The sequence below is a fragment of the Ammodytes marinus genome (assembly GCF_949987685.1).
Source record: "Ammodytes marinus genome assembly, chromosome: 11".
Lineage (NCBI taxonomy): Eukaryota > Metazoa > Chordata > Actinopteri > Uranoscopiformes > Ammodytidae > Ammodytes > Ammodytes marinus.
In genome coordinates, this window is record NC_137215.1 from 22,022,724 (window position 1) to 22,048,312 (window position 25,589).

At 44.9% G+C, this 25,589-nt stretch overlaps 1 protein-coding gene across 10 annotated transcripts in view; it reads left to right on the forward strand.

Moving 5' to 3' along the window:
* fgfr2 (fibroblast growth factor receptor 2) overlaps window positions 1-25,589 on the forward strand; it is a 57,323-nt gene that overhangs the window by 2,441 nt on the left and 29,293 nt on the right. For 6 of the 10 annotated variants that reach the window (XM_080036945.1, XM_080036947.1, XM_080036939.1 and 3 more), the window contains exons 1-6: window positions 1,572-2,194; window positions 4,746-5,018; window positions 17,408-17,598; window positions 18,490-18,634; window positions 23,326-23,583; window positions 23,938-24,012. In XM_080036945.1, coding sequence (XP_079893071.1) covers window positions 4,826-5,018; window positions 17,408-17,598; window positions 18,490-18,634; window positions 23,326-23,583; window positions 23,938-24,012 — 862 coding nt within the window. In that variant the 5' untranslated portion in view covers window positions 1,572-2,194; window positions 4,746-4,825. Of the gene's footprint in view, window positions 1-1,571; window positions 2,195-4,745; window positions 5,019-17,407; window positions 17,599-17,847; window positions 17,987-18,489; window positions 18,635-23,325; window positions 23,584-23,937; window positions 24,013-25,589 lie in introns of those variants that run through there. The other 4 variants (XM_080036944.1, XM_080036941.1, XM_080036940.1 and 1 more) reach the window with 4 other exon arrangements.

The following is a 25,589-nucleotide window of genomic DNA, read 5'->3' on the forward strand; positions in this document are numbered from 1 at the left end:
ATTTGTAGAAAAAGTAATGAACTTCAGTTACTCCTATAAGTCTGAAAATGATTCATCATAACATTCTATCTTCTTTCAATACATTTCCTCTTAGCTTTCATCTGCTGTGATCCCCTTTGTTTTGTGGGGAGACATTCCATGAATATTTTACTAATGTGTTCTTTGTGGAAGCAGTATGGTGGAATAATACTCAGATGTATTCAAGTTAATGTAAAATGACCATGTTCCATTACAAGCAAAAGCCCTCCATCAAAAACTGGATGAAAACGGCAAAATAGTATGAAAGTTTTATCAGCTAAGTACTCATTAATGCATTTTTGGTGTTTTTATAGTGCTATATAATTGTATTAGATTGTGGGATTATTATTACTGATTCATTAACATAGTGTAACTAGTGGAGCTCCTTTGAACTATTGAATTTAGGATACTTTATGAGACGAAATGAAGAGGAGTAGCATCCTCTAAGTCACTCTTTATCCAACGAGTATAGTAAAAATATTCATAGTGCAAATGCATTATTCAAATCTTACTGTCCTCCTTTGAAGACATCTCCATCAGCTACCGTTGCCTTTGCACACCCAGAAACATTGAAGAGAATGCTTCTCATCCGGGAGACCACCTGTCTGATATGTTGGTATGACAATCAAAGCACGGACCACCACACTTTAAAACAGTTTTATTAACAGCATTAAATAACTCCTAGTGCAATATGGTGACTTTCCAATCATGTGCAGTGCATTAAGTACATTTATTATAGTGCAATAAATACTCTTAGCCTAGTGCAACATTATACTTATTTATTTTAGTACCTTTGTTGTCGCCTCTGGGTAGGTTTTTATTTTTGTGGTGGTGGTTGGTAGTATAAATGTTGTAGTATGTGTATTTTATTGCACTGATATAGTGCTCTTAATGTCACTATTCATCATATCTTTCTAAATACTAATGATAAAGATTTGGTTGGCATTTTAATTCCACTGTGCCCCCAAACGATGCCAATAAATCTGACTCCGATTCCATTGGCTCATGTCTCAAACCCTCATGCAGTAGCCTATCAGGGATGTGAGACCTTAAAATTAATTAAAATTTGCTGATAATACTTTAGTACTTTTACTATGTTGAATGCAGAAGGTATGACGTTTATCGTGACATAGAAGATCTTTTACTTTATTTTTTAAATGTGTTTATTTAAAAGTGCTTCTATTTATGATTTAGGATTTGTGGTCCGAATACTTCAGCCTCCACTGCAGCATCTAAATATCCTGTATGGATGCTCTGTGTGTGCGTGCGTCTCCTCACCGCAGATGTCGTGACTTGCTTGGCCACTGAGAGGCGTTGTTACTGCGGTCTGACTGCCTCGCATTGCATTGGACCCGGTTTGAGCAAGTTTTTTAAGCGCAAGGCAGGCATACAGGCAACGCTGCAGTTTGATGGGCGGAGGAAGGCAGGGCCCAAAGGCACTGCGGCCAGGAAGCGGCTCGAATTACAATGGGGGTGCTTGGGGGGGGGGGGGGGGGGGGGGGGGGAATGACACCCACTGGAGTGAAGGAGGAGGGCTAGTAGTGTGTGGAGACGTAAGGAGCAGAAAAAACCTAGTAAACCTGACAAAGCGTCTGAGAAACAGTGCGAGGACTGTCCGCGGAAGAGGAGAAGGAGACGCGAAAGACGCTCTTTTTCAACCAGGGGGAACGCACATTGATGGATTTTATGACATTTTGCAGCGGACAACTTTCCTGTTCTAACTTCAAAAACCACCGTTCCACCTCATTAGTAGCTACAAACTTTCTCTTTTAGTTGACAAGTGCGCTGCTCGGGGGAACACTGGGCATGTTTTGCGCCCCAGAAGAAACTTGGTGACGGGGGGAAAGGAAAGTTTTCAGGGGGAGACAGCGGTATGGTTTTTCCGAGCTGTTTTCAGAAGGATAACGCGTGTAAACTCGGATTTCTTTGCATGGCATTGGACTACGCTGCCAGTTGGGATTGGAATATATCCTCCGATCTGAGTTGATGCCGGCTGATTGTGGAATAGTAAACTGAGAAAAGGCAGCGCCTCCGCAGCTTTTTTCCCCCTTTTTTCTACTTTTTTCTTGTGCATTGTGGAGTTGGAGACATTCCTCCCTGTGGATTCAGCTCATGCTCTCTCCTCCCTTATCTGTGCATGCCAAAATACAGATCTCCACGATTTCAGTCCTCCCTGGTAAGTATTTTCTACACTTCCTAAGAGAATCTCATCTCTCAAGGTTTCGGCTGTAATGGCAAATAGTAGACAAGCGCTGCGCTTTTCAGGGCTGTACAGTTTTTTTCTTTTCTTCTTAAGGCTGCATGACGACATTAAAACTATTTTACTACGTAGGCTATAGCAGCGTAGTGCAGTTTTCTAACCAACTATTCCCTTTTGAGACTCTTTCATAAGTCTGTAAAATAGCATATGCAAAATTCTCCATAACGTTTGGTAGTTGACACAACAACAAATAACAAATTATATTGCCGCATTATAACAAAACAATGCACTGTGCTTTATTTACGCATAAGCACTTTAGAGCTATGTTTTGAAAAGTGACATTCACATCTTTATTGATTTCTATTTTTTGTTTACCATCCCTCATGAAGGTGCACTCATGTATTCGGAGGTGAGGCGCACCTTGCATCATCACTTTAGGACCCATTAACAAGTGTCCTGGTTATTTATTACTTTGCTTAATTTTCTACATTGCATTTATGGTGCCAATTATCCCGTGACCGCAGTTGTTTTTTCACTGCTTGGTGCCGGAGCCCTAAATCACTGAGCAGCTCAAATGAGACCCCATTGTGGAAAAAGCCAACTGATTTGAATTTCAATGGGGATTCAATCAGTGCCAAGAAAATGTTAATACAAAGAGCGCTTCTAAAATGAAGGCTGTGGTCATGTATGGAGCTAAATCCCTCATGTGTCCAAATGTCATGTCGTCATGCAACACGCGAAAAATAATAAGCAATAAGGGTTTGAATCAAGAGCTTGCAATAACAACTCGTCAAACTCCTTTTTGTTAAGTTTTGAAAGCTTTTAGATACACAATGAAAATGTCTAAATATATTTCAAATGCATTCATGTAAAACGAATTACGGTCTCCATTTGAAATGTGAAGTTTACAATTTATCAATAATTCATACGTCTAAAGCTGTCACCATGCAGCATTATGTGTGCCTTAATTGTGCGCATTTCTCTAACAAAATAAGGATGCCCTGATCAAAAGATGGAATCACCCCGGCATCATGCACATCCCCGGGGGATTCATGTAAAATCAGATTGCATGGTTTTTCAGATCGGCTCTCTTAAAAAGTCATAATACATGTGTCTTTGCGGGTTAAACCAATCGATGGGCAACGTCCAGCTGGAGCAGAAGGAGCGCAGGGAAGCGTGACTTCACCAAACCTCCAGAGACACTTCAGCACGGTTGAGTCGCAGATGTCTGGTTAACAATTTGATGTGTATGTGTGTGTGTCTCTCTGTGTGTGTGTGTGTCCCAATATTGCAATATTGCATTTCAATTAAAGCCTTTAGTGGTCTCATAATCAATTCACGTAAATGCAATGAGAGCCCTTTGCGAGTACAATTAACACAGATGCAGCAGTAGCGCGGGCAACAGGTTTGACGCATCTGTTGCGCACTGGATTAAACAGGGTGTCCATCTAAATGAAATGTTAAATCTGTCCTGTGCCAGGGATGTTTTCAAGACATATTGTAAGACTCATAAATTAAGAAAATATTTTGTTATTCATTTTGGGAAAAAACAGAAGCAGTTGATTGAGGATATTATCCTAAAGATTAAAAATTAATCCACTGCAGATTTGTGTGAAATGACACTTTAATAAACCTAGTCCTCAAAAAAAAGACTGATCTTTGAGCTTTTATTGCATTGTTTGACTCAGGGAGACATCAAAACTGTGAAGACTTAGCTAGAATGTCCCTGAATTTGATTCCTCGGAAAAACACATTTCAATGCATATAATTATAGATGAGAAGAAAAGGTGGATGCAGACTGGTTGTGTGTTGACTGTTGATGATGGCTCACAGCTTCGGTATGTCTGTGGCACGGCTTGTTTGACAGCATTTTGAAAACACCGCTGTGTGCACACTGCTGCTCCTTCCTCTGGCTTCACACTGTCTGTCTCGCTTTGTCCAAAATATCACTCTGCCAACACCTTCCCTTCTATCTATCTATCTATCTATCTATCTATCTATCTATCTATCTATCTATCTATCTATCTATCTATCTATCTATCTATCTATCTATCTATCTATCTATCTATCTATCTATCTATCTATCTATCTATCTATCTATCTATCTATCTATCTATCTATCTATCTATCTATCTATCTATCTATCTATCTATCTATCTATCTATCTATCTATCTATCTATCTATCTATCTATCTATCTATCTATCTATCTTGATGGCCATTTATTTAAGCAGGAGGCAAAAGATGGATGGAGGCCAGAGATGTGGCTGTGTGTCAATTTTCAAGATTTTGGTTAGAGCCCGTTGTACGTTTTGAGTACAAATGCAAAGACGAAGGTTGTGGAGACTTTTAAGGGACTGTGGAGGCATCCCTTTCTCTTTAAAACACCTTGACATTACAGATGTGCTGCTTTGGGTTAAATAAAATAAATAAAATTGTATTGTTTTCTGTGTTTCTTTTTTGTTTAAATATGTAAATAAATAGATGTTATAAAACTCAACTCTCCCTTTTTTCTCTTCTCTCATCAGCCCAGGTGATTGGGTGAATCTTCCACGTGAGTGACAGGGCCCTAGCCGGCAGCAGTTGATGGTTGGGCGGACCCCCTCCGATGGGATCAGTGTCCAGGGGGAGGAGGAGAAGGGTAGGGGGGGCATGGGGAGCTCTGGTCCCCAGTAAGGGCATGGGCTCCTGGGCCTGGCTGCTGGCCGCTGTCCTGCTGTCCCTTCTGCTCACCGTCAGCCTGGCCCGGCCGCCACTCACCGGCACCAAGGAAGACGAGGAGGCCACTCTGGAACCTGAAGGTAAGCAATAACAACAGCAACAGCAGCAAGGGATCATGGGAAAAAGGGGGACAGCAAAGAAGAGTCTGAGATTTGGAGAAAAGGGGGTGGCAACAAACCATTTGCTTTGGTTTGTTGTGAGAGAGCAGGTGTAGGTCTGTCAAGTTTGTCAGAACTACACCCCCCCCCCCCCCACACACACACACAAAGTCAACTTTAGAGTTGTGCTTAACTTTTTGCATCCTTCCCTTAGAATTCTTGTCCTTAACTGAAACATCAAAAGGAGGAAATTGCTCACGGGCCTCCAGCAAAGCAAAGGCTATTTAGATTTCTGCAGTTTCATGCTATTTGAAGATAGAACAGTAACACAATAACATAGAGAATTACGTAATTTGACTTATTTCAAGTTTCACTTACAATAACACTTAAAAGTTAGTATTTGAGGTGGCTCATAGGTAGAGCAATAAGTCCTTCTCATAGCGGAACCGGGTTCGACTGTAGCCGTTTCTGCATGTCTTCCACCCCCCCCCCCCCCCCTCCTCTCCCCATTTCAACTCTGTGCTTCTTTATACTATCCAATAAAGGTGAAAGCACCCCAAATATCTTTAAAAAAAAGTTAGTATTTGAAATTTCTTGCAGACAAACCAAGACGTTTGACTCCTTCTCTCCATTTCAGCGTCACATAAAATCTAACAAGTAGAAAGAATGTTGTACGTAAAAAGTTCACGCCAGATTTTGGGTGAGATGAGGGAGGGGGGGGATTAAAACAAATAAACAGAAGGGAAAACAACAAATCTCAGCACGGCAGGCCTCGTGTTTTCCTCAGCTGGGATTCACACTGTTTTGTTTGATTTCTCTGGCCGATGGTCCGTGCTAGTTTAGGGGTGGACTTGGAGTGTTAAAGGCAGGTTTGTGACCGTGTGTGGGAGGACAAGGGAGAGCTGTGAAGGAGGGTGGGACAGTGTTTATGCTGGCATTTCTCTCATGCCCCGCTTTGCCTGGAGAAAGCACAAAGAAAAAAATGAGGAATACAGTGTTGAGGCTCTTTTGCTTTGTTTCTTTGAGTTTTCTTTGCCTGTGCTCCGTTCTCTATTGGTTTGGGAATGGAAATATTTGAAAGCCACATATATTTTTTAATGGCAAAAACAATACTTTTGAGAAACATCGCGTGAAACGTGGTTTTCTTTGAACAGACATCTTTTTTTCTGTTTTGAAAGAAAGAATTCTTTTTGAGGCTTGTCTTATTTTTCTGTCTCCAGTCTGTGAGTCTGGTCAGAGGACGAGCTAATTAGAGTTGTTGTGATGGATGGCAACTCACATTCCAAAGCCCTTTTGTTCAAGGGCTTTAATCAGCATGCTAATTGTAAGTTAGGCCAACAACAGACCAGCACCACTGCCTTTTCTAAGCCAAATCCCCCCATCTATCTCTCTCTTTCTCTCTAAACACACTCACACACATGCACTCTGTCCCCTGCCCTTTGCCCTGTAGAGGTCAGGTATGATTCTTACCTACCTTGATGAGAGGCCGTCTGAGCTTTCCTCTACACCTCTGTTTATGTTTGTGTTTGTTCCGTGGCAGACTGTTTGGCTCCAAGCCGGTGGGTTCAGAGCCCCACATGACCCCGGACAATACCCTACAATACATGGTCACAGAGCGGACCCAGGGGGAAGGGAGACAGTTTGAGAGAGTTGACCAGAATTAGACAATCCTCCAGGAAAAAAAATGGGTCTAAGAGGATTTGTGCATATTTGACTTCTCCTTTTAAATGGAAAGATTACAGAGCGCTTCGGCAGAGGTGAAGTCATGTGACTAAAGATTAAGTGGCTAGACCTGGTGGTGGGGGGGGGGGGGTCACATGATGCAGTGCACACAGAACCTGGCCTTGCTTATCTGATCCTGAATCAGTTGACCCCTCCGTACAGCACATGGCAAACATATAGATTTGTGCGCAAGGCAAGCTGTGTGTGATTGAATCAGCGTGTCCACTGTAGCTTCCAGTTTGGTTGCTGTGGCCTCCTTCCTGATGGCCAGTGCTGGTTTCACCTGCAGGGCATGGTAGATGTTATGAGGAGACAGATTGGCTGGTCCTGCCCTCTGTGTCCCAATAACAAAAACCCCTACTGAGATGTTTAGGATTTACACTCCTCCCCTACCCTCGAGCCTCGGCCTCACCGCTGCCTGTGTGTGTGTGTGTGTGTGTGTGTGTGTGTGTGTGTGTGTGTGTGTGTGTGTGTGTGTGTGTGTGTGTGTGTGTGTGTGTGTGGGAGAGCAGTAATTGCTGTAGATCCATCAGATTGCATATCAATGTTGTCTCTATGGAGCCCACGCCTGCACCCCTGGTGGCCCTGCCAGTTTGTTTACCTGCGGCTGCTGTAACAGTAGAAGCAGAGCGAGGTTAAGGCCTGCACAACAGGCCTATTGTTGTTGCTGTGTAGCCACTTCAGTATCTTACATGAGAGTGTTTACCTTGTCCAGACACTCTGCGTTTGCACGGAGATTAAAATACTCTGACTGAGCAGAATAACAATGCTGGGAGGTGTGTGTGTGTGCGTGCGTGTGTGTGTGTGTGTGTGTGTGTGTTTGTGTGTGTGTGTGTGTGTGTGTGTGTGTGTGTGTGTGTGTGTGTATGTGTGTGTGTGTGTGTGTGTTTGTGTGTGTGTGTGTGTGTGTGTGTGTGTGTGTGTGTGTGTGTGTGTGTGTGTATGTGTGTCTTTAGAATAGATATGGTCTGCTCTGTGGTCTGTTCGGGGCCCCTCTTTTACATATAATGTGGAATAAGTGTGGCACCAGGCGCATTGGAATGCAGGCTGAATGTGAGTGCAGCTGACAAAAGTCGGCTCATGGTTTTGGCTGTACTTTCACTGCACTCCCTGCCAAAGTCTGTTCTTCAGAAAAAAAATGTTCTGATCAGCATGGAGGCAAACACTTCAAAAGGGTTGAGTGGTTAAATGAATAAAGGCCACATTATGCGTCACAGATGAGTCTTTCATGCTTTCAGCCTTTGTCAAAAAGCGACAAGTGTTATTCCTTGAAGAGTTTCTGGGTACAGTTGGAACGTAATTGCCGTCTTGGCACATTTTTCTATATTTATTTGATGCATGTTTTTTTTTTGCTCTTTGAGCCTTTATAATGTACCTTCATTAAATAAGAATAATTGTCAGCCTATGTTTAACAAAGTAGCAATAGCATTTATTTCATTTACAGTGATTATAGGCTGCTAATGAAGACCATATTTTCAGTAAAGTGTTGGCAGTTGTATGTCAGTGTGTGTAAAAGGTGGGAATGTCAAGGAGTTGCAGGCTTATTACCCATCTGTAATACTGTGCTATCTACACAGTAGGAGTACGGTTGTAAAAGTATAAAAGTGTCAGCTGGCCGGTTAATGACATGGAGTGTGTGTCTGTGTGTGTGTGTGTGTGTGTGTGTGTGTGTATGTGACTGTGACGATGGCAATGGAACTGAACTCTAAACAAACGCAGTGTGTCGGCTGGTGGTGTGACCGCGGGGCAGTTGGGGGATGAATATACGGCCTTCTTCACACAATTACTTTTTATTAGCCCCTGCCATTGGCCGGTGTTAATCTGGAAGGTTTGTGTGTGTTGGTGGTTGTGCCTGAGTCTGTTTGTGTGTGTGTGTGTGTGTGTGTGTGTGTGTGTGTGTGTGTAAGTAGATTGATGTTTGCCTTGGCTGATGTGCCAGAAAATAGCTTGTCACTCCACCGCTCAATTTCACACCTGTCTGATAAGAGGCTGGGAAGAGCTGATACTTGTGCCAGCTTGTGCCTCAGGTCTCAGTGGACTGTCCGCTGTATACGGCAGGAGGCAGAGAGAGAGAGAGAGAGAGAGAGAGAGAGAGAGAGAGAGAGAGAGAGAGAGAGATAGAGAGAGATAGAGAGAGAGAGAGAGAGAGAGAGGGAGCGCAGCCAGCAAGGGTTAGGGATGCAGTATGATGGAGGGAAAGTACTGAATCAAAACATTGAATTAAATAAAAAATGCATTGTTTTAGAAATAACACACTGATTTCAAAAATAGTAACACATCTCTCTTCCAACAGTAATCAACGATTTGTTTACTTTTTCATTTCGGGAGCATTTTTAAATAGATAATGTTGCAACACATTGTTCATATTTTTAGAGTAGCTGTTGTGACAAGTAACAGATTGGATTCCTGGATCTGGCTTACATCATTCCTGTATGTGTGTTTTTTTTCCACAAGGCACTGAGCCTCATGCCTGCCTCCTGCTCACTTAAATTAAATGTTTAATTTAGAGCCGAACTGATTAGCTGATTAGCCTATCGATAGGAAAGCAACTTTTTTGATGATCAAATAATGAATTCAGTGATTTTTCAAGCAAGAAATAGCGCAACGATGTGAGGATTTTGCTCCTTCTCCTCTGTTTTCTATCGTTATGGATGGGTTTGGACTGTGCTGTTGAAACAAACAAGACATCTGGGCTTTGGAAAGTTTTGGCAATTCGTCGACTTAGATGATGAATTGAAAGAGATCATTGGCACATGCACCAGTTCTGAGAATAATCTTCTGTTGCGGTTTAGAAATGTGATATTGAATTCTCAAGAGGAATCTCCAGGAGCCAAGCAGAGGGGAAACTCTACCCTGAGGGCCACTAGAGGCTTCTTCAGCCTAAGGAGATGTTGAGGATAAGAGGGGTCGGGTGGGGTTCAGAGGAGAATGCCTTGATGAGGGTTGAAGGGCCTGCTGTTGCCATGGACGCCAGTAGGAGCTGGGAGCTGCTCCTTTGTCATAATGAAGAAGAAGGGGAAAAAAAACAGCTAAGGAGGGATTTGAATGTGAATGGGACACGGACATCAGAAAAGAGGGAGAGACAAAAAAGAGGAAGAAAAGTCCTGGGGTTTGACTGTGTGAGGAGGATACAGAGGAAAGAGGAGAGGGGAAAAAAGGAGGGATAAGACGGGCAGCAGAGATAATGTGATCTGGCAGTGTGTGTGTGTGTGTGTGTGTGTTTGTGTGTGCCTGCCTATGTGTCTGCATGCATGCTGAGTGTGTTCCTCGGAGATGGCAGTCATTACATTGAAGTCCACCATATCCCGTTGTGCAGAACGCAACAGTGAGGAGACGGTAGAATAGACTTGCAGCCTATATTCTGACAATAATATTTATGTAAAGGAATCATAAAAACTCCACTCACGCCACTTTGCCTACATCGTTGTTTGGCTATTACGTTCCTAAAAGACAGTGAGAGAGACAGGCAAGCAGACATCAAGGGGACATTACTGGTGAGAATTGCTTGCTGCATTTTTTGCTGCAGTCACTCGGGCTGCGAGACTAATTGTTGCCAGCCAAGATGGTGCAAAAGAGGACGAAGAGATAGTGGCAAGTGGTGCGCAGCCTGAATCCATCACACCTGAGAGACACTTGTAATAGCTGTCAGCCAGAGAGAGAGAGAGAGAGAGATAGAGAGGTGGGTTTGGAAATGGACCTGTGCGTCAGGAGAGGAGAGGAGAGGAGAGGAGAGGGGAGGCAAAATGACTGTGATGATGGAGGGAGGGAAGAAGAGAAAGCTGTTTGATAGAAATCGAGCAAAAAGTGTGAGCGTGTCTGTGTGTGTGTGTGTATGTGTGTGTGTGTCTGTATGTTAGAGATAGAGAGGCTCCCCCCTCTCATGCGGTGCAGAGAAGTACTAAGGATGACACTTTGCAGAGAGATGAAAAATCTGCAGTGAAGTGTTTCAACTCTTCAACCCAGCTAGCGTGTGCATCCCTGGACTCTTGTAAACTCTCTTCAAGTGGAGCAAGGTGTGTTTGTAGGTGCCTGTCTGGGCCTGCGCCGGCTGCTTTGCACGTGTCTGATACTTGCATTTGTTAAGTTTACACAACAACGCTGTATCTTTATATATTTTTTTTGTCGCATTCGCCATGCGTTAGTACTAGTAATGTGTGCTGGCAGGTTGGGTTCCCATGAACAATCGGGCATGCTGGAAGTGTCAACAGGTTTTGGGTGAGGGTCAGGGTCAGGTCGGCAGGGTCAGCAGGGGTGGTAGCAGGGGGGGGTGGGTATGTGTGGGAAAAGGGGAAGGGAAGGTGAAGTGAGGGAGCAGGAGGAGGAGAAGTTGATGGAGGGGGACAGATGGACACAGCGGTGATAAGAAAATGATGAAGGCAGAACTAACACTTGAGTGCTTTCTTTAATCAGATGCACCATTTGGAGATCTCTGCTCTGCTGCTTATTTATCCTGCTGCTTCCATCTCTCTCCTACTTCGTCAGCCCTCTCCTTGCAGTGTTACACTCACACACACACACTCTCACCCATGCACACACACACACACACACACGCACATGCACACAAACGCGCACACATGCACATGCACACACACACACACACACACACACACACACACACACACACACACACACACACACACACACACACACACACACACACACACACACACACACACACACACACACACACACACACACACACACACACACACACACACACAGCAAGCAATCCATGTGTCTGTATGAGTATCATCTTTCTAGTAAGCACCTCAGAGACCTCTCATTCTGTTCAATATGCTGACAGACAGTGTAGCCTGTGTGTGTGTGTGTGTGTGTGTGAGAGAGTGTGTGAGTGTGTGAGTGAGTGTGTGAGTATGTTCCAGGTGTTGTGCTGCTTCGTCAGCCTCATCGAGGGGGCCCAACATCTTGTAGTTGCCCGTACCTGCTAGCTTCCTGCTTAGACACCTACTCTAGGTTGTGCCCCAGGAAAAAAACAGCAATAATGAAATCTAAGTAAAGTAAAGCAAAGGCAGTGACCTCCGGTGTGAAAAACCAAGTCGTAAAAAAAAAGGTAGTGGTATGGTCCCATCTATCAGCGCACAGGAGCTCCACCTCTTATCAGACCACACACTCACACCTGTGGAGGGAGGGCGTGTGTGTGTGTGTGTGAAGGAGGGGTTAATTATTTCCGGTTGCCATCGAAGGATAGAAAAAGAGAGAGAGAAAAAAGACAATACAGGAACTGTAGTTGTGTGTGTGTGTGTGTGTGTGTGTGTGTGTGTGTGTGTGTGTGTGTCTACTTGCCCAGGGGGAACGCTTAGAGGCTCGCACACATGCCTCGACCGCTGGATCATGCTGGCAGAATGACTTTCCCTTCCTGTGTGGAGGCTAGAGCGTGTGTGTGTGTGTGTGTGTATACTTTACCTTTAACACACACGTAGGGCGGGCGCATAATGGGGGGAGGACTGGTGGTGTTGAAAAGTTGCACAGAGGTACAGGAAAAGGCTGGGAGTACCGCTGCCTCTATAATTACACCTATCAGCCTTCAGTCTAACACACACAGATATTTTCATCCCTGGCTTTTTCATATGCTTTTTCCATTGTTGCTACTCCCCCCCCCCTTAAATCTTTATTAACACCTCTTTTTTCCCTCACTTCCTTCTGAAGAAAAAAAAAAAAACACACACACACACACACACACACACACACACACACACACACACACACACACACACACACACACACACACACACACAGTATTGGACATTTTTGTACTGCAATGAAGAGAACTTGGAATTTCTTAAGTGTGTTTTTGCACCGTGGATGGTTGTAAAGAGTTTTCAGGATCTGTCTATGTTTGAGGGTTGAGTGAATGTACTCGTTTGCGCATGGAAGTATGGGTTTTGTTGTTTGTGTGTGTGTAAACGTCTGCAAGAACCTCAGGATCATTGGAATTGGCTTCGGTATATATGGCAGAAACCAGCTTGTATTTCAGGCAGGTTTTCCGCCTTTTCTGCTCAACATTCGGTCCCTGGCTGGAGTTTGCACGGCTTCCGATAAAAAAGCCGTCCTTATGGAGAAGTGCAAGTCTTCTCTGCTATAGGACACTCTGGGTCCCCTTTCATACTGTATAGTAGAGATTCACCTTGTTCTCTCTGTGCAGTCGTACAAGTCACACACACACACACACACACACACACACACACACACACACACACACACACACACACACACACACACACACACACACACACACACACACACACACACACACACACACACATGCTCCCCAACTCCGGCCCCTGCTCTGCTGCTCCCCTCTGGAGTTAGCTAAAGCTCTCCTTCAGACTGCATATTTCTGTTTTTTTGTTCCGTTTTATTGCAGAGCAGTAAACCCCCTCCATGTCTGGCTCTGCAGCCACTGCCCGCTGCAACCTCTTGCCTCATTTTCCTCCATTATAGCGGGGTGGTGTGGACAGTGTGAGCAGAGGGGGACAAGGGGGGAAAAACACAGAGACAAAAAAGGCTTTTCTTATCAGGGAACCAGCCTTTTCTGGTTCGAGCTGGCCTCTGGAGAAAGGGCAGTGGGACACATCCACCAGCAGACAGACGCACATGACAAGCGGACACAAATGAGGAGTCAAAACAGACGTCGGCTCCTTCAATCAGAACGGTGGCACTCAGTGGCCGTGCGCTACTTTGTCTGTTAGCTGCATGCCATCCTGTGCCATGCCGGGCTCTTTCTGTGGATGCCCCTGACCCTTAGGGTTCTGTGTGCCAAGCTGCCAGGTTACCCAGAGTTCACCAGTCTCGCATGGGACACCATGGAATGCCTATGATGGGCCCGTCTCCTTATAGGCTTCTTTCTGCCTCTATCTCCAACAACACCCCTGCCATCAAATTTCTCCACTAATGACGTAACTGATAAATGGATTGAGTTTTGAAATGGGTCACTGCATATTGGTTACAGCAAAACATGAAAAGGCATCGCAGGGTCCGCTCTTCATTGGCTTTATCTAACAAAGAATACCAACACAACAATTCCATGTTAAGTCAGTCATTATCTTACCCTAGGGAAAAGGACAGCTATCATCAGCAATCTATACTTAAAAGTATCAGAGTAAAGGCTCCCCTGTGACTAGTAGGGGAGAGTGGCCTAAGTTGTGCAACTTTTCACTCAAAGTGACTTTAAAGTAAGGCCTTGACAGTAAAGTCTCCAACTCAAATATGTACATATATTTAAGGATGTTGTGCATCCCTGGCAATAAAAACTTTGGATCTGGAATAAACTGTTGAAGAAATATAGCTTTCGGAAAAAAAGTTGTCTTGTTGCACAACTTGCCCCCGGTGTGGTGTAAGTTGTGCGGTTGGAGAGAATACCATGGGGTAAATTGTGCCATTGCTATATATCTCTTAAACTGTAATGCAAGACAAATCCATTAGACAATCACTTATTTAAGGTGTATTTAAAGTAAATAAAGTAAATAGTTGACAAAGATTGAAGGACAATTTTCTTAAACAAGGCCTAGCAGATCTAATGGTTTTACCTGCAAAGCTCACAATGACAAAGTCACCATCACCATCTTTCTGGCCATCTGAACTCTCATCAGTGGTGTTGTTAAGTGGAATTGAGATGTCACTCTCTTCTGAGCTACTGTAGACAATCACTTTCTTTTGGTGACCAGCGTATACAGCCATGCCACTGGCACAACTCTCAGAAATGTACTTTGCACTAGTTGCTCCGTGCTTGTGGAACCAACTGCCACCTGACAAATGTGATTCCCTCTACATTTCTGCCTTTAAATCAAGGCTCAAAACCCATATGTACACCCTGGTGTTTCCTCCCCATTAACTATCTTACCTCTGCACTACTATCTGTGTTTATGTGGATGCATGGGCTTTACGTCTTTTATTTTGGTTATTGTTATTTTACCTTCATTGTTTACCTACTGAATGCACTATGTACAGCACTCTGGACAGTGCAAACTGTCATAAATGTGCTTTTATAAATACATTTTACTTACTTACTTACTTATAACTCACCTAGGCCCTTTGGCACAAATCACCCCAATCCCAGAAATTTGGATAATAAGCATGATGCAGCAATTTAGGGCTGACATCGTGCTAACTGTATAGACTCAAAATGTAGCATACCAAAGCACTAAAACATGTGTCAAATGTTTTCAAACTTGTCTATAAGTGTTCAGACACAATAATCAAAAAACCTTGATCATGGAAATTTTACTTTGAAAGGCAAAACACAGTTTTTTGAGCTTAAATGTGCTTATATCTTATTCCTTGTGTCTCCCTTTTTTACAGGATGAGTCAAATGGATGGCTCTTCTTAAATATGTGGTCACATTTCCAATTTCTTCCACGGTTTTCTAGAAACAAGGGGTGACACAACTTCCAAAATGCACAACTTAGGCCACTCTCCCCTATATTATTCTGTATGACATTTGTAGATTGTTTATATTGATACGTCAATGTTAAAGCAGCCTTTTACTATCGTAGCGGCTCGAGGTGGAGCTAGTTTTAACTGCTTTGTATCCAGTGGTTCCCAACCTAGGGGTCGGGCCCCTCCAATTGGTACGAAAATAGATCCAGAGGGGTCATGGCATGATTAATGGCAGAGCGAAGAAGAGAAAACAAAGTTGTGACACACAAGTCTGTTTTCAGTTTGTGGAGTTTGCTCTAATGTTTGCTTTTTGGTGAACCTCTAAGCCCCGAGATTATTGAAACCATCTGAGAGGTTTTAAAAGGAAAACGTAATTTATTTTAAGGGTCACACTAAAAAGATTGGAAACCACTATTGTGAAATATATGTATGAGCGTATATATATAATATATATATATATATATTCAAAATATCTTAAAAAAAACTTTTCCCGTCTTCCTTCATGCCCTCTCTCCCTTAAATGTAGCTGTTTGAGGTCGATCGGCCTTGAAGGACCTTTTCTGCACTTGCTCATGCCGACACATGCAAACACGCACGAGCAAAGATAATCCTCTATCAAGTTTGGGGTTCAAATTGCTCCACACACTTTAATTGCCTTTGGTGTTTCTCCATCAACATGACGTGGCCTATTTTTCTCCCACGGCACACTCGATCTGTCATTGGGTCCGAATTGTCGGTAAATGCTCCGGCTAACATTTAGATCCGCCATAATAACTGTTGGAATGAATTTTTAACAAATGCCAACTCCAAAGGTCCTACGACTTGCCAACATGTCTCTTTCGCTCTCGCTCTCGCTCTCTCTCTCTCTCTCTCTCTCTCTCTCTCTCTCTCTCTCTCTCTCTCTCTCTCTCTCTCTCTCTCTGTATGACTGCTTCTTTCCCTTTTGCCTGTCTTAGTAAACATATATCATGTCGGACAGTATTATGTTTGTTAGATATTAGCAAAAGAGCATTTGGCAACGGACTGTTAAGATTGAAGCCGATTACCTATTCTCTGTTTGGGAAAGATTGAGTGGGTGAGAAGGCCAATGAAAGATGGAAGAAGGAGGGGGATTTGGGGAGGGTGAAAAACAATAAACAAGATGAGCCTTAGGAATGTGGAGGAGGGAGGGAGGGGTGGGAATCATCTGATCTGACAGATTTCAATAAGTTGGTGGAGGAGAGACAGGCAGACAGACAGACAGACATGTGGAAGAAGTCTCTGCTTCACTTTCCATCTGTTGATCCCTTTTATTTTCCTTCACTCACTAACCCTGCCAATTAGTTCTCCCTTTTTTAGTCCTACTTCTTAAACCTTTGCCTCCACCCTTCATCACACCCCCCCGACCTCATACACAGACATGCACACACACACACACACACACACACACACACACACACACACACACACACACACACACACACACACACACACACACACACACACACACACACACACACACAGATAAACTCCCTGCCTACCTACCTTAAAAGCTTTGTCTTGGAAAGGCAATGCAACGCACCAGGCGGAGTGATGTCATTCCCTGTGTGTAAGTGTGTGTGTATTTGTGTGTGTGTGTGTGTGTGTGTTTGGTGGCAGAGAGAGGGGGGGTGGCTGACAGCCAGGTTGGTGTGCTCCTCAGTGCGGTTTGTGAAGGCCAGGGTTAGTGTTTGAAAGGGAGCATTGTTCAACTATGGTCTCGCTCTGTTTGGATTTCGCAGGCCAAATGTTTGCTTGTAAAAGAATGCAGATAGCCGGGCACGTAGGGGTGCTATGAAGGTGTTTCACCATCCAGGACTGTCTGTGGCGCATAGTTTTGCTTAACCCCTCCTCCCCCCCCCCCCCCCCTTACCTACGCGCATGCAATATTTACACCACATAGTATGGAAGTCCCTCTCCACCTGAGCTCTTTATCTTCTTCGCTTTGTTTTGTGTAAAAGCCTCTAAATGTTTCTGAGATAAGAAAGACAACAACGCCATCATGGTTTTACCCCAGGGGCTGCTGGGAAAAACAAAATTCACACTTGGGAATTTTTGAAGTTCTGCTTTTAGATGAGATAAAACTCAACCATGTTAAAAAAAGAAAAATCTGATTTTAACCATGTGACTATATGAGGGAATTTTTACACTTCCCCTAATTGGTCCACACACCTGTTATAAGTAATACACAGCCATCCCTCAATAATAACATTTCCTTTGCCTTTTCCCAACAGAACGCTCCCCTCACCGGCCCATTCTCCAGGCCGGTCTCCCTGCCAACACCACCGTGCACCTCGGGGAGGATGCCCGCTTCGTCTGCAAGGTGTACGGCGACGCCCAGCCTCACATCCAGTGGCTCAAACACATCATGCAGAACGGCAGTCGCTACGGCCCCGATGGACAGCCCTATGTCAGAGTGTTAAAGGTACATTCCCCCCACTTCCTCTTTCAGATCTTATTCTAATTTCTTGTTTCTTTATTTCTAGGTGTTTTTCGGATCAACGTCAAATGTCATATATAGGAGCTTTTCCCTCCCCTAGGTCTTTTCCATGATGGCCTTCTGGTGGTTTTCCTTTCAGATACAAATACATTAGCTTCAAGCCATGATGTCTGCCCTATATACTTTTATTTACGTGTCCATGTCTTTTAAGTGTGTATCTGTGTGGATTTGCAGCGTTCAGGCATTAACAGCTCCGACGTGGAGGTGCTCACGCTCAACAAGGTGACGGAGGACGATGCTGGGGAGTATATCTGTAAAGTCTCCAATTATATAGGCGAGGCCAACCAGTCGGGCTGGCTCACGGTGGTCCCAGGTAAACCCTTGAGACCTGAATCCCACCTACACTACCCCTATCCTACCCCATAATCCTACTCCATGGTGTGGTTTCCCATGGCTTGGTCCCTCCTCGATCCTGCTGTGCTCTGGTGGTTCCTGCTGGTGGTCTCTTGGTGGTCCTGGTGATCCAAATATCTTCTCTGTGTCCTTACCTTTATGTTTCACCCCTTGTGTTTTCAGCTGCTCCCCTACGCTGCCGATATTAGCGCAGCCATGGAAGCACTGTTTTGGAGCTGCATACCTATAGACACTGAAATTGTCACAGCTAGTGTCTGTTTTTTTGACTTTTTTCTACAACTCTTTCTTACTCTCAAGCTGTGACAAGATGGTGTTGCAGTGCAGTGCTCTCCATGTTCTCTGTGTATGTTTGTTTGTTGGTGCATGTATCCAGTCCAATGTACACATTAGACTGGCATCTCTTATCTTAAACCCCTCTCTTTCTTCTTTTCCTCTTCCTCCTCTTTTCCCTCTTCTCTCCAGACGGCAGGTGTTAACACCCCAGATAAGGAGATAGAAGTTCTCTACTTGCCCAAAGTAACATTTGAAGAGGCTGGGGAGTATACGTGCTTGGCGGGTAATTCTATTGGGATCTCCTATCACTCTGCTTGGTTGACGGTGCTTCCAGGTATATACACTCGTATGCTGTCTTCTCCTTTTATTTTGTTTTTATCTCTGCATTTCGTTTTTAAATAGTTGGATTATGTCACTTCAATGACCTTTGCGGAAGGCAAGTCCTCCCTCCGGAGTCGGAGACACACAGCTGAAATATTATATTACTGGGATGGACTAGCACGGAATAACATCCAAGACAGTGTAACGTAAGAACAGGGAGCATATGCTCTATATTATCATCTGGATTGACAAACTGTTGAAAGTTCAGAACAGATAAAGGGGTCGTTTGCAGACAACTTATTATAACTCTGAGACGGAAGTGAAGTTCCCAGGGCAGCTCAAGTGTCTCTAGACTCCAAAAAGGAGGGGTTTGTTGCCCGCCTTCTCTTTTCCTTCTGCTACATGTCTCTCCCCCTCCTTGGGGGGGAAAACATTTCAGACCACACATTTAGGGTTTGCATGTCAAAAAAAATCAAATCAGTTTTTTTCCCTCCACCCCTTCTCCTGGCTCTGATAATTGGCCTCTTTTAAACATCCTTATTTCTCCCTCGAAATAAAGATGGAAAGGTAAAGCTCAGCGCTCGCCGCGAGTCGCTGGCTTGGCTTTCTCAATTATCAGAGCCAAACCAACTCCCCTCCGCTTCTACACAATGAATGTTTGTCTACTTGTGTGTTCTCATTCATCAACTGGTTTGATCCTATTTATGTCCGTCGCTGTATGTCTGGCCTGTAATTACGCATACCGAAGGATGAAATACATAACGCTTAGTGTCAGTCGGCCCCAAGTTTACTGCGGGATAAACAGACCTATGTTTTATGCTTCAGTTTGAGCCAAACGTAGCGTAGGAAATAAATGAGATCGATGAGAGTCCTTGACTTTCCGCAGCCCTCAACCATTAGCCAATCCCCCGGCCCTTAATCTGGTAAACCAGATGATGGTTTTGTTTAGTATATAAACAATACAGTATAATGATCACAGGCTAGCTATTAGCAAGCAATCCATGTGTCTGTATGAGTATCATCTTTCTAGTAAGCACCTCATAGGCCTTTCACACCAAAATGAACCAAGAGTTAGTTCCAGGCTGGTGTTGGGGTCAGTTCAAAACTGGTTACAGCCTTATCCCAGTTATGAACCGGTTGGTTTCACATCGACCGGAGACAGCCATGGAGCCGGCAAGAGAGCAACGTCATGACGTCACTGTAAACGTGTGTGTACGTCACCCGACGCCGCTGCTCTTGTGGCTATCGCTAAAGCTAACGCTAGCTTTAAGCACAACAACAGCGGCGAATACGTCTTATTTTTACACTTGTTGGCTCTCGCTTTGCTTTCTTAAAGAGGACCTATTATACTACTTTTCTGGTCTTAATTTCTTGTTTTACACTGCTATAGAGCAACCTGACACGAATCACATCACAAAAAACTATGTAGATTTTCGGGAAGCTCTTTCTCTTATTTTGGCGATCCAGCACTTCCTGTCAACACTTGAGTGTGTGTGCTTCGGCAATCTCCGCTCCCTCCGCCTGTGCATCGGCCATCTCCGCTACCCTCCCCCCCTCTTGCAAACCCCACTCTGTTGTGATTGGTTACCTTCCTTCCGGAACACTTTCAGTGGCGGGAAGCGCGAGCATGGACCTATAAGGGCGCGAGGCAGACGCGAACAGGGAAGTGACAGCATTACCATACATGGAAACATCCGCGTGGTCACGTCACAAATTTTTATGCGACGTCACGAATTATGAAAGGGTAGACCGCTTTGAAGACGTGACTTCTCGACTGGCTAGAATAGTGTTTAGTGCTCTGCACAGACACCCCAGACGGTCAGCAGGGAATACGTCGAAATGCATGTAAGTCATTATTTGATAATTTAGTATGGTTAAGCATGACTATGAATCATCATAACAACGTTTATAGGTCATAAAAGTCAAAACGCATCATAGGTCCTCTTTAAGCAAACAGGACCCATACAGCGTATTCTCGCCGGTCAATTTGATCGCTACGTTCGGTAATTATGTTATGTTTACGTCTCGTAGTAGCGGTGTTTTTAAATATGGCGGGCATGAGGTTTGAGTTGCTCTGGTTGGTCAGGATAATCCCTCCCCCAGCCGTTCGCGCAAGCAGTTCTTATCAAACCCTGCTCAATCCTGGGGTATGAGTTCCCCCGGTTTTTACGGCCCGGAGCAGGCTCTCTGGCGGTGTAAAACCAAAACACTGGCTCTAACTCCGAACAAGCCCAGAATTAGCGCCGATTTTGCGGCGGTGTGAAAGGCCTATCAGAGACCTCTTTTTCTGTTCAATATGCTGACAGACAGTGTAGCCTGTGTGTGTGTGCTTGTGTGTGTGTGTGTGTGTGTGTGTGAGTGTGTGAGTGAGTGAGTGTGTGAGTATGTTCCAGGTGTTGTGCTGCTTCGTCAGCCTCATCGAGGGGGCCCAACATCTTGTAGTTGCCCGTACCTGCTAGCTTCCTGCTTAGACACCTACTCTAGGTTGTGCCCCCGGTAGTTACAGCGTCTTTTAAATCTCATAAAATCCGTGAGTGAAACAATAAAGGAAAAAAAACAGCAATAATGAAATCTAAGTAAAGTAAAGCAAAGGCAGTGGTATAGTCCCATCAATCAGCGCACAGGAGCTCCACCTCTTATCAGACCACACACTCACACCTGTGTGGGGAGGGCGTGTGTGTGTGTGTGAAGGAGGGGCTAATTATTTCCGGTTGCCATCGAAGGATAGAAAAAGAGAGAGAGAAAAAAGACAATAAAGGAACTGTAGTTGTGTGTGTGTGTGTGTTTGTGTGTGTGTGTGTGTGTGTCTACTTGCCCAGGGGGAACGTTTAGAGGCTCGCACACATGCCTCGATCGCTGGATCATGCTGGCGGAATGACTTTCCCTTCCTGTGTGGAGGCTAGAGCGTGTGTGTGTGTGTGTGTGTGTGTGTGTGTGTATACTTTACCTTTAACACACACGTAGGGTGGGCGCATAATGGGGGGAGGACTGGTGGTGTTGAAAAGTTGCACAGAGGTACAGGAAAAGGCTGGGAGTGCCGCTGCCTCTATAATTACACCTATCAGCCTTCAGTCTAACACACACACACACACACACACACACACAGATATTTTCATCCCTGGCTTTTTCATATGCTTTTTCCATTGTTGCTACTCCCCCCCCCCTTAAATCTTTATTAACACCTCTTTTTTCCTTCACTTCCTTCTGAAGAAAAACACACACACACACACACACACACACACACACACACACACACACACACACACACACACACACACACACATTATTGGACATTTTTGTACTGCAATGAAGAGGACTTGGAATTTCTCAAGTGTGTTTTTGCACCGTGGATGGTTGTAAAGAGTTTTCAGGATCTGTCTATGTTTGAGGGTTGAGTGAATGTACTCGTTTGCGCATGGAAGTATGGGTTTTGCTGTGTGTGTGTGAGTGTGTCTGTGTGTGTGTGTGTGTGTGTGTGTGTGTGTGTGTGTGTGTGTGTGTGTGTGTGTGTGTGTGTGTGTGTGTGTGTGTAAAAACGTCTGCAAGAACCTCAGGATCATTGGAATCGGCTTCGGTATATATGGCAGAAGCCTTGTTCTCTCTGTGCAGTCGTACAAGTCACACACACACACACACACACACACACACACACACACACACACACACACACACACACACACATATTCACTCACAGGCGGACTTGGATTGTCTCCCAGAAGTGAAGGATTTATGCATTTTGGAGTGGAGCACAGTTTCTTGCTCACCGCCTTGGCCCAGCAGAGCCTGTGCAGGGGTTGTTGAATAGATCCTCCATGGCCTATGTTATGGAAGAATGAGAAGAAGTGATAGATGAGAAACAGAAGAGTCAGGGCTACAGCCAGGTCAAGGTGCCCCACCACCCCCCTCCCCTTCCCCTCCCCATACACACCTTCTCCCTTCCCATACCTGACACCCACTGCCCTTTCTGGCTGCTTTTCTTTTTTGATGGGGCAAATGTGTTGGAGTTTAGCTTTTTCTAGGCTGCAGAGATCTGCTGTACTGCTCCTACTCACTCTCACTCTCACTCTCTCTCACCCACACACACACACACACACACACACACACACACACACACACACACACACACACACACACACACACACACACACACACACACACACACACACACACACACACAGGCTGCTTGGCATATATTCTGAAAGGTGATGGGAGGGGTGTTTTTTTTTCTTTCTTTTTTTCTTTCAATTCTCACCTGCTCGCAAAGGGTCCCCCCTTCCTCTACACATGTTGCTATGGCCGTATAACTGCATGCTCTGAATCTATAAACGCCAATCACACTTGGTAATGGAATAGTGCTATCAAAAGGACTCAATTTCAAATAACTGACTTGGGGAGTTTTGTGGTAAGGATATTTTGGTGTGATGGTTTGTAAAATAAGCGGGGCCTCCTATTTTCTCTGTATTTGCTCCTCCTGCATACGTTGATTCATAAAGTGCATCCATTTGGGGGTCATGTGGTGTTTTTGTTTTCCTAAACTATGACTTGTTTCTTTCCTCTCCCACCTCCTCTCTTTCATCCTTCTTGTGCACCTTACTCCTCCTCCTCCTCTTCTTCCAAACTGCTCCTCTTTCTGCCTTCTATCACCCAACACTCAACCCCTCAACCCTTCAACCCTTTCCCCCATCCCACCCCCCCGCTCTGCAGACGCATCCACCAAATACCACATATCTAAGCCCACGGTGTGCTCACTGCACCCGGGGGAGCTGCTGAAGCTGAGCTGCCCCCTGCCTCCCACGGGGACCATCGTCTGGACCAAAGACGGCAGCTCACTGGGCGCCAACAACCGCACCGTCATCCAACAGGAGGTGCTGCAGATCAGCGATGCCACGCCCAAGGACTCGGGCCTGTACACCTGCACCAGTGTGGGCAAAGACACGGTCTGCTTCATAGTCAATGTCACAGGTGGGTCAGGGCAGAAGACAGGGTCAGGATTGAGGTTAGGGTCAGACTGAGCATGTATCTAGAGTCCAGGAAAAAATGGCCATGGAGCAGATGAAAGGGTTAGGGATGAATTGTTTGTGTTCTTCTCTGTTGTGTGATTGCATGTGTGTGTGTGTGTGTTTACAACCACCACAGTAGCACAAAGTCCAATTTTTCCAAAAAGAGCCGCATTCTAGCACTTTCCATACAAATTTGTACGTGAGAAAGTGACCGCACAAAACTCTTCAACTCTTCAACTCCTCTGCATGCAATACTGTAAGTGTGTGTGCACGTTGGAAAAAGGAGGGTAGCAGTAACCGTGGTTACTCTGTGCAGATGCCATCTCGTCGGGGGATGATGAAGACGACACAGAGCGATCGGAGGACACAGGCGCGGACGGAGAGCAGATAAGTGAGTATTGGTGAATGATGCGCTCCCTTTCCTCACCAACTCCCATAGATTAGGCCCAACCAAAGAACAAAGAATAGCAAATGCACACACAGTGTGTCAACATGAACTTTTGAGTGAAATAATCCATTGAGCGTTGTCATAGCCTATGAGCACACCTCAATCTGTGCCACTATGACTAAAGGCAGGAGAGAAAGCGGATGCTCCATTTGCTTTCATGGTCGTGAGGAGACAGCTGTTAGCAAAGCCAAAACTCATGTCAGCTCTGCTCTGCACCCACATATCTGCTACTCTATACCTAAGCATTCCTCGCCATGCCCTGCTGGGAGAGTTTTTTTGCATTGTGTGTTGTGTGTTGTGTAGCGTGTGTTTGTGTGTGTGTGTGTGTGTGTGTGTGTGTGTGTGTCTGTGTGTGTGTGTGTGTGTGTGTGTGTGTGTGTGTGTGTGTGTGTGTGTGAGTGTGTGTGTGTGTGAGTGAGTGTGGGTGTTTGAGATTCCTTACATTCCTATTCCCAGCTAGTGTCCCTCAGGTAGTCAGGCCTCATGGAGCCAGCCAGCCAGTCAGTCAGCTGGACTCATCCATTATAAAAGACGCCCATCTGGACTGAGTTACCCACCTGATGGGTTTGTATGTGTGTGTGTGTGTGTGTGTAAAAGAGAAAGCTTTTACCCAAGTTTGTTTATGCAGACATGTGCACGCTTGCATGCATTCACATACACATGACGCTTAATGGAGAAGAAAAAAAACTGGAAAAATTAAGGCTTCCACATATTGTTGAAATTCTCCACACACATTGCTCTCACTGGCGAGTCCTCCACCTCCTCCTCCTCCTCCACTTTTGGGCTGACTGTAATTGCCTGAAATCCATTAAATGTGGGAGAGAGAGAGAGAAAGAGAGAGAGAGAAACAAGGAGAGGAAAAAATGGAAGAGAAGGGAAAAGATCCAGCCATTCTGGTGGTAATAAGCGGTTTTGGAAAACAAAGGGAGAGCTGTTCTGGCCGTACGGTTGCATTTTCTCGCCGTGTGCGTTTCTGAAAAACTCAAAACCGAGATTATTATTAAGAGAAGGGGGTGAAAAAGAGGGGGGGAGGAGAGAGAGAGAGAGAGGGGCGGGAGGCTTGTTGGAGCAGTACCAGCGCTTCTCTGAGCATGCCGTGGAGCCTTGGACCAGTGCCGAGGACTGGAGCGAGGGAGAGAGGATGCATGTTGCGGAGGGAGGGAGGGGGAGAATGAGATTTGAGAGTGCGGGATGCAGCTTTATATTCGTGGCTTTCCTTTTTCTTCTGGAGCACCCAGAATGGTTTGGGCATCAGTCCACTGAAGAAAACAGAGCACTTTTTTGGGGGTTTTGACTTTGCATAGAAGAACAACGTGAGCCAGTGATTAAAAAAAAGGGCTGTTTGTCCATCGTCAGCACTGGGTGGTGTTATTGGAGGAGACATGGACGAGTCTCAACTGGGAGGCTAGCTGTGTTGAGGAAAGGGATGTGGTGCTGGTGGAAGGTAGTGTGATGTCACCATAAAGTTATAGAGCCTCGTGGAGCTTCTGTGATTTGTTGCTGTTCAGGTTTACGACTTT